At 33.9% G+C, this 9,797-nt stretch overlaps 1 protein-coding gene across 1 annotated transcript in view; it reads left to right on the top strand.

Annotated features, from left to right (window-relative positions):
- The window catches only part of LOC108907179 (antichymotrypsin-2-like), an 11,133-nt gene extending 2,533 nt beyond the window's left edge, over window positions 1–8,600 (top strand). The window contains exons 2-7 of the mRNA XM_018710728.1: window positions 738–858; window positions 4,303–4,594; window positions 4,673–4,993; window positions 5,097–5,272; window positions 7,075–7,198; window positions 8,386–8,600. Coding sequence (XP_018566244.1) covers window positions 742–858; window positions 4,303–4,594; window positions 4,673–4,993; window positions 5,097–5,272; window positions 7,075–7,198; window positions 8,386–8,501 — 1,146 coding nt within the window. The 5' untranslated portion in view covers window positions 738–741 and the 3' untranslated portion in view covers window positions 8,502–8,600. The remainder of the gene's footprint in view (window positions 1–737; window positions 859–4,302; window positions 4,595–4,672; window positions 4,994–5,096; window positions 5,273–7,074; window positions 7,199–8,385) is intronic.
- The last annotated feature ends 1,197 nt before the right edge of the window (window positions 8,601–9,797 follow it).

The following is a 9,797-nucleotide window of genomic DNA, read 5'->3' as shown; positions in this document are numbered from 1 at the left end:
TAACAGCGTTTATTTACATCAGGCTACATCCAATTACAGGAAATATAAAAATCAATACAATAAGTGCAGTAATATAAATAAAATAAATAATAATAAACTATTTGAACAGTATGAAATATGTATAGAGATAAATTATATAGCACTACCTATGTAAAATTATCACCCTATATTTGTTTCGCTTACGATTATTAATTGAAGGATACTAAAAAAACTTACACACCTTGAATCTTTAGTGTTTGATTTTTGTTGAATTATACATTCTCCTAAGATTATTGTGAATTGCATGTATCGCATTGCAGCATAGCGTCACAACGACAATTTCCGGAATAGCTCGTTCGAAAACGCGACGACGCGGAAAAGAGGAAAGTTCGTCGGCTCATTATAAAGAAGGCACTCGCAAAGTTTGGAAAATATCACTAAAACGCAAGAGCGATATACTGGGGACTAGCAGTGCAATATTTTGCGAAATACCTATTAATTTTAAACATAATAAAAATTTAAGATAAGGTAGAATTTTTCCAGTTAGTGTCCGCAGGTTACTGTTTAAAAACAGTCGTCTCTAATAATAAGTACCTAGCTACTTGTTAAAGTTCTTACCAAATTTTTACAATAGCTGATACGATTAGGTTTTTTTTTTAATGAAGTTTTTAACAGCAACATATCTTCTATGTATACTAATCTACCTCCTTTCTATTTCTTAATCTAGCAAATTTCAACTTCATCTAATTGTTTTTAAGGAAAATGAAGTGTGTTCTTTTGTTGACCTTATTGTACGGGGTACTTGGAGTACCACTAGAGGATGAAGCATTACAGGAATTTGTTGCTGGGAATCACAAGTTTACAGCTTCTGTCTACAAGGTATGTACTGACTTAAAAAAATTTATTTTTGTCTAATATTCCAAAAAACGTTATTTAAAAGAAGAAAAACGGGTCTTCTTCTAAAGTTTAATTCCCTATTATATCTTATAGGTTCAAATTAACCATCCCGTTAAAATATTAATTTTAACCCTACCGATAAAAATAATAAATCCAACTGGTATTCTGTATAAGTTTCTTTAACGGTCCATTTTTCAGTGTTAGTGAAGTTAGCAGTAAGGTAAAAGGATATAATATATTTATATTTATCTACGGGTAAAAGACGTCGATTTGTGATTGATAATATAACCTCGATTTCTGAAACAGATCCAGTTAATTGTTGACTTTTTGGAAGACAAGAATATTTGCTAAACAACAAATTGCAGCCAGATGAAATTATGTTTGCAAATAAAGCTTGGAATGATTTAATTTGAAGGGCCATTATAACGTTTATAAATAATATACTAATTATACCTTTTGTCAATCCGCAGCATCTATTTTGGTCCCGCTAAATTTTAAATAAAAATAAATTTAAATTAAAATAAATCCATTAAAATTTTTACTGTATCGGCAGTATCGGGTTAAACAATGGGAGGTTAAAATTTTAACTGTGACCTTGACGTTAAATTTAACCAAAAGCATTAGAGAATAGACCCGTAAATATCTAAATTTTGTTACAATGGGTTACCCAAATACAAAAATAGTTCTCTTTACTGGTGATATCTAAAAAAAAATATAGATACTGTCGTAGAATATCCTTCAGAATTTACCAATGTTTCGAATACACCAACGAAACGCTCAAAACTCGAGTTCCTCATACAAACGCACTAAAGGCAGGCTACCACAATACGCTCATCAAAAATCGCCGATGTTTCGAAAACATGCTCTAAACTCCCCAAATGCGACGAATGGTCTTCCACCATCTACAAGCCATTCAATATAACGTTTGAAGGCTATATGGCCACCACACCAGGAAAATGACACCAGACAACATTAGAAAAATCACCGACCTTTCGAAAAATTTCACCGACCTTTCGAAATTCCTAACGTCGAGCCGCCAAGGCTGCAACGAGCCGGTGTAGCCACCCCCGTATCAACGCACGATGACCACATCGTGCGTCGCAGCCTCCCGAGGACCGCCGACGAATGACGAAGGAAATATATTCTTCACTTTCCTTTCGAAATTTCCAAGGAAGATGGATCGCTGCCAAAGACGTTTCCCACAAGACCTCCGGGTCAGAGCTAATACACACTCAGTTTCAGATAACCAACCGCGGCCGAGCGACGAGACCCCTTGGTCTCGTCGTGTCGAAAATCAAACGTCGCGAGCCAAATCAGGGTGTCCCTGGCCCCATCCACACCGGAATCGTTCTACGGGGATTCACCCTGCCGGCGATTGAACACGCACCTGCGGCAAATGCAGTTAATCAGCCAGGACGCAGTTCCTGGTGAGCTCCGGCATTAGTCGTACGCAAAGAATCCGCACCTAGCATTCTGTATTGTATCGTTTTAATAAACGATATATATTTTTATCTGTTTCTGAGTTATTATTTCTTGACAAATAAATACAAAATATCGAGCTCCAACTTTCAATAACTTTTACATGGAATGCTGGTATCAAATACATTGTGGACTGTATACAGGGTAGGAAAGTACCGATGGTCTATCTGAAGTTACGTGAGAGCGATAAAGTAAGCCATAGAAATCCATGCGATAGAGAAGGATGGCTATAATGAAGGCGTCTCATAGTCACCGCCCGTTTCACCCTTCCACAAATAAGATCCACTTCTTATTTGTGGAAGGGCGAAATGGGCGGATACTATTAGACCCCTTCACTATACCCATCCTTGTCTATCATATGGATTTCTATGGCTTACTTTATCGCTCTCACGTAACTTCAGATAGACCATCGGTAATTTCCTACCCTGTAGATTTAATGTACTGAATGATGAAGCGTTACGACTGAGACTACCGCCTACCGGCTTGTACTACATCTCATAGCCAACTGAATCCACTTCTTATTTGTGGAAGGGCGAAATGGGCGGTGACTATTAGACGCTTTCATTATAGCCATCTTTCTCTATCGCACGGATTTCTATGACTTTCTTTATCGCTCTCATGTAACGGCCGATGAACCATGGGGACTTTCCGACCCTGTAGAAGTATGTGCCATTAACGGAGCCGTCTGAGTTGGCCTTACCCTAAAACATCGAATGCACTGATATATAATCTGTTTTGCTACTGTTTGGTTAGATTTCGACTTTTGCAGTGCATACCACATGTCTCGGAATTTCTACCTGATTTAGGATAAAAAGCTGATTTCTAAATCTTGACCATCGAAATTCAAAAGGTAATTCGTCATCCCATGATAGATTATAAGTCGAGAGTAATTGCAAAAATTTGCAAACGGGAAAAATTACATCGATTTAAAATTCATTTGTTATAAGAATTGAGTGAACATGATTATGATTGTAGAATCGAGTTCGATATTTTATATATGTATTATCTTATCTTCTTAATATATATAAAATTCTCGTGTCACAATGTTCGTTCCCGTACTCCTCCGAAACGGCTTGACCGATTCTCATGAAATTTTGTGAGCATATTGAGTAGGTCTGAGAATCGGCCAACATCTATTTTTCATACCCCTAAATGTTAAGGGTGGTCCACCCCAAAATTTTTTCTCTATCTAATCTAAGGTTAATTTAAGTTTCTTTTCTTTTTCCGACTTTTATAATATCTCGATTCAAATTCTCTTTTCTTTTTCTATATATTTTTTTTGGTTCTTCTTCAACAATTACTTATGTATTTTTCTTTATTTCATACAAATTTTTTAAACCTCACACAATTTTTTTTAATTATTATTCTTCCACTGCACTCTTATTTCAATTTACAAATAATTTTCTGACTATAGTTTCCAACTTGCACCAATCAGATTACTTTTTACTGTATACATTTTTAATTTTACCTTTTCCAATACCATTTTGTTTTCTCTTGCTGTATTTTACTATTTGATCTCTATACTTTATTAATTTAAACGGATATTCTCTCTAAATTCATATTTTCTTATAAACTGTCACTTTATTCTTAACTGTCACTCAAATTAAAATTATTCTCCTGTCACCATTTATCCTAGTATGTCTTTACTTAATGTATTTTTCATTTACTTTCAATTTCTACTTAATAATAAAACTTTTAATCAAATCCAACCTGTTACAGTATATTACCCCAAATTTAAGAGTACCTAAACACAGGGTATTCCATTAAAGAAAAAGCAACATTGTTTCTTCATAACTTTTTTACTGATCCTGTGTACTTAATTTTTCTTTATTGTAATAGATCTTAAAAAACCCTAAAACGTTTATGACTTATGATTTTTCGATAGCTTTACCTTTAGCTTTACTTTAGCTTTACTTTAACTTTAGTACCTAAATTTAATTATTTCAGGAACTTTTTAAAAATCAACAAGGTAACTTTGTCGTCAGTCCGCTGTCAGCTGAGGTAGTCCTAGCTCTCACCAATGAAGCCGCAAGGGGAGAAACAGCCGCAGAACTGACGACAGGTCCCTCTCTGCCCAGTACCAAAGAAAATACACAAAAGGCAATCAAATCTATTTTACTAAATCTGAAGAGATCCGATAGACGATTCAAGATATTCACTGCCAGCAAAATCTACACCGACAAAAGCCTGAAACTAGAAGATGACTTCAAGACAATCGCGTCAACAATTTACGATTCAGGTAAAGATCGATTATCAACTGTTTAATTCTTTTGGTTGCGGTTGTGACTTACTTAACATTTACAATTGTATTTTCTAGGTGTTGAAAGCGTTAATTTTGCCAACAAGGAAAAATCGTCTGCAACAATGAATGATTGGGTAGAAGACAAAACCAGTCATAAAATTAAAAGCTTAATCAAACCCGACGATATTCAAGACAATACTAAGGCTATTTTAGTCAACGCTCTTTATTTCAGTGCTAAATGGACTTCTCCATTCAACAACTACACCACAAATAAGAAAAAATTCTTTAAAACCAAAGACGATTCTGTTAACGTCGACATCCTGAGTCAAGTCGAATATTTCAACTACTATGAAAGTCCAACCCTTAACGTGAAATTTTTGGAACTCCCATTCGATGGTAAGATTTACTCGTTTTCCTGTTTTTTTTTTCTGTGCACTGCGTCTATAATTTTACACGATTTATATATGTATATTTTTAATGCATCGTACAATTTTTTTAGGCATTGACATGCAAATGGTTATCGTCTTACCGAACGAAAAGGAAGGATTAAAAAGTGTGGAGCAAAATATAGAACAACTGTTGGCTCCTCAGCCACTCAAGAACGAAAGAGTTCATGTGGAGTTTCCCAGTTTTACTATAGAAACTAAAATAAAGTTCATTCCTATTCTGAAGAACGTAAGTAAACATAGGAACAAAAAAAATGTTCGAATTATTCGAATAATGAGTTTAACAAAATGTAGAAACTAAATTATTAGTGTCCGGTAAGTGTTTATTAATCTTTTGGCAGCATAAGACCGTTAAAAGATGGGTCAAACTTTACCACTAGATTCTAGGATGAAAATTAATGGGGAAAAGTCAAATTGTAATGTTGTTCATAAACGCTTAGTTTTCGAGATTATAGTGTGTTGAAGTTGAAAAATAAAAACGATTCTCAGGCATATCTCGGAGATACGTTATGGGATTTTTTTCTAATTTGGTATGAGAAGTTTTAATGGGGACCTACATCATTTGCTGCGATTTCACGTCAATACAAAAAACCAGTGGCGTGCAAACAATATTTTCGAAACCTTTTTATAAAAAATAAATGTTACGACACTGCGTAAAGCGGAAATAAATAACATTTTTCAAATTTCAACACCCTGAATCTCGAAAACTAAGCGTTTATGAGCAACACTGTATATAACATTTCCCCATTAATTTTCGTCGTAGAATCTAGTGGTAAAGTTTGGCCCATTCTTTAATGGAAACCCTATAGAGTTGTAGAGGATGTCAAAATAATACTAAGCCTTTTATAATTTCTTCTATCCTCAACGGAGATAACTGATCCCAAAGGAGTGTGTACCTACATTTAGATCCTAACTTTGAAACCGCCTTGCATAGGTACTTTAATAAAATTTCGGTGTTGTCTGTTATAAATAAATGTCAATGAGTTGATGTTAAAACTGATCTTTTACTATTAGAAGGAATCCAGAAACGGACTGGTCCCAACACATGTCGTTTCAAAATTTTGACAGACGACTATCAACAGAAATTATTATTATCCAATGCTTCTAAACGTTTCGCTGTTGCCATCTTCAGTGGTGACTCTCAGTAGCGGCGCAGTGAAGGACGTCGAAACGATTGCAAACTTTGGATTGGCGACCAGTTGCAGAGGTCACTACGGAACGTTTCAGAACGTCACAATTGCCTGAAGAGCGGTTTCGTCTGTAGTGGCCTTAGACCCAAAAAGAACCGAAATGAACATTAGGGCGGACCTAGGCGTTGTACTAACGCGTCTGTTCCCACAGAGCTTAGCCCGGTAACAACAAATGGTCAAAGATTCCTAGCTAAGGTTAAAGAACAAAGATTCCTAGCTAAGGCTAAAGAAGTCAAAGGTAATTCTGTAAGTGGCAGCGACCAAGTTCCAGGTCCCAGGTCGCGGCCATAATATTAAAAATGATCACTCCGACAAATTAGACTTTTTAATTCTATGAAATGACATTCCAGGATTGTGTTGAATCTGATTACATTTTTGTGTTATTTTCAACAAAAGTTCTTTTCCAGTATTTACTGGTGTTGAATAAATGAGTTCGTTTGAATGACTCCACGTTAAAAGGACTAATGGAATTAGGTCGGACGACTTTGGCGTCTACAAAATAGGTCCGTCTCGACCTATTTATAGCACTAAAAACATTTTATAAATATTGACACACTAAATACTCAAAATGAGATGGTGCACAATCGAGTACGTAGCTACTTTTGAACAGTTGTTGAGGTCAATTTGTTTCTGGATAACTTGTCATATTAAAATATCGATTTTAACGTCAAATCATGGACATTTATTTGTATTACACTGCGTCAAAATGTATAAAGAGGTTTCAAAGCTAGAACCCAAACGTAAGCCTCTAGGAGGAACATTAGAAAAAAATATAGTGTTATTTTAACTTCTTTTATATACCTGGGAGAGAGACAATGGCTTGACTATCTCCTTTTTGCAGTTGGGAATAAGCAGATTGTTTGACAATGCCGACTTAACAGGACTGTCTTCAAATTTTAAAGAGCTTTACGTCAGTGATGTAATCCAAAAGGTTTTCGTCAAATTCACCGAATCCGGTAGAGCAAGTTAGTATTTACCTACCTACTAATTTTCAAATTTAAGAACTATAATTTTGTTAAGATTATGACTATATTTCACTGTGCGACAAATATCAAAGTAAATAACAATTTAAATGATTTTAATAATTTGATGTTTCAAATCATATGAATCAAAATTTGTATGAAATTAATCGTGGTTAATTAACATCGGTTCGAACTTTCTGTGACATAAATTTGAGTATTATCAATTCATTGAAGCGATAGTAAAAATTAATAAATACAGGATACTGTTAGGTTCAGATTCGCGAATTTCTATTTATATTTTATCTCTATCCATCTATTTCTGATCTATCTCTTTATCCATCTCTCATCTATCTGATTTATCTATTCACCTGGTGATCATCCAAGTTTCTACTTCAGTTTTAGTCAGCAAGAAATATTTTTACAGAAAAAAATATTTAATACTGCGATTGTGTATAGAAATTAATATGTACTTTATATTTTTTGCACAAAAACTATTATATTTACGAAGAAAAGAGAGAGATAGTGACAAGACAACAAATTTGTTTCATATAAATCAATATTTCTAAAATATCTCCGAAATGCAACTTTTTTTATATCGTTTCTTGAGATCGCAAGAAAATTTCCTAAAATTTTGGTCTTTTCTCCTAAAAGAATGGTAAAAAAATAAGAGAGGGAAAATGTTGTGTAATTATCTTTTATATTATCCTTTTTATTTTCGAACTTGGAAAAAATTGTACCGGCCAAAGTTGTAGACAATTTTCTTGTGATCTGAAAACCGTACATAAAAAAGAATGGAATATGGCATTTTTCAAGATACAAGTTAAACTTTATACATTACATTATTTTTATATATTTGTATAGAACGCTTTAAGTGATATAATGTTTGTTACGTCTATCCCTAACATCTTATCTCTTATTATTAACAGTCTCTAGACTAGACTTCCTTATTATTCGAGATATCCTTATATGCTGTAATCTAGAGGAACCTTTCTATCCAAATAAGTGTGTTCAAAAATGAAGAAAACACAGGTTTAATAAATATATCCGATGTGCAACATTAAATTGTTTTTCTAAGTACAGTTTTGAAATCACGAAAATTTTGTATAACTTTGATCCGTGCAATTTTTCTAAATAATTATGTATACATTTATTTATATCATTTATGTTCATTAACAAAAAATTATTTTCAGGGGAACGCGAAAGATCGGCAGATGGTTGCACTATCTTCCATGCCGATCATCCATTTATATATTTGGTCAAATCGCATGGAGTGGTTCTTTTTGTCGGGCGCTATACAAGTCCCTGAAGTACTTGCTGATGAATAGATTTTAAGTATAGAAAATGTAAAACGTTCCTTTGATCTATTGATTAATATGTACAAGTAAATAAACTGTTGTTCATTTTTTTGGGGATCTTTCTAAGTAAATAACGTTCCAATATGAAAGTTGTAAATTGTATAAATATCTAATAATCTACCTATAATATGCATTTTAACAGAAAAAATTCACAGTTTATGTTATTTTCTTTTATTTTACACATTTTTGTGTAAATTCACAAATTGTTTTCATAGAGATACAATAATTTCTTTCACATTTAGAAGTTTAGACTCGATTGTTATAATCTTTACCTACGACCACTACTGTAAATACTTAAAAACACACCGTCTGCGATCAATGCAAGATTCCTATTACGTACAGTAAACAAATCGCACAGTCTTCCTAGCAACCGCCTAGCAACGGTCAATACAATACTGTTTGTATTGACCGTTGCTAGGCGGTTGCTAGGAAAACTGTATGATTTTTTTACCAAGCTGTGCGATTTTTTTACCGTACGACGTAATAGGAATCTTGCATTGATCGCAGACGGTGTGTTTTTAAGTAATTAAAGTAGTGGTCGTAGGTAAAGTATAGTACGTAATACGTGGTGTAATGCAATTACGCACTCATTCGTGCGTAAAATGCTTTTTACAACACTTATTACGTAATATACTATAAATAATTGATGTTACTGTACGAACAATTTTTCAAGATGTGTATATGCTTATATACTACACTCAAAAAAAATTATGTAAAATTACACACTAGATCTTAATTAATTAACACAATACACAATTATTAAGTACTAACACTTTCATAACTAGTATTAGTCGCATAACATATGAAGGCGATTGCTTAACTAATTCATGTTAAACGATAATTGAACGCAAAGATCTAACTGTTCAACTGTATACAGGGTGTAACTTTGAATTGGGGGTCATACAGAGTGACCCTTTTTAAATTACGGGCCTGAATATCTCATCGGGGAAGCCATTAATCCCAAATTAAACCTTATATAAGTTGTTGGGTTCGGAGGGGGACATCGGATGGTGACCTTTGACCTTCAAGGTCATCTGAAGGTCAAATTTAATTTTTTAAATAGGAATATCTATTTTTGACCCGGGATTCAGAGAGAGCGTAAAATTTTACGTTTAGACATACCCTTCTTTGAATTACGTTTAAAAGTTATTTCAATTACAGAATATTTTAAATTACGCACCTGAATCCGGGGAAGCCACCAATCCAAATATAACGAAAATATTACGAAAGTTGTTGGGGTTCGTAGG

The sequence above is a fragment of the Anoplophora glabripennis genome, unplaced genomic scaffold (assembly GCF_000390285.2).
Source record: "Anoplophora glabripennis isolate ALB-LARVAE unplaced genomic scaffold, Agla_2.0 scaffold87, whole genome shotgun sequence".
NCBI lineage: Eukaryota > Metazoa > Arthropoda > Insecta > Coleoptera > Cerambycidae > Anoplophora > Anoplophora glabripennis.
Note: the sequence above shows the minus strand (reverse complement) of the source record. Positions and strands in the feature narration are given on the sequence as shown.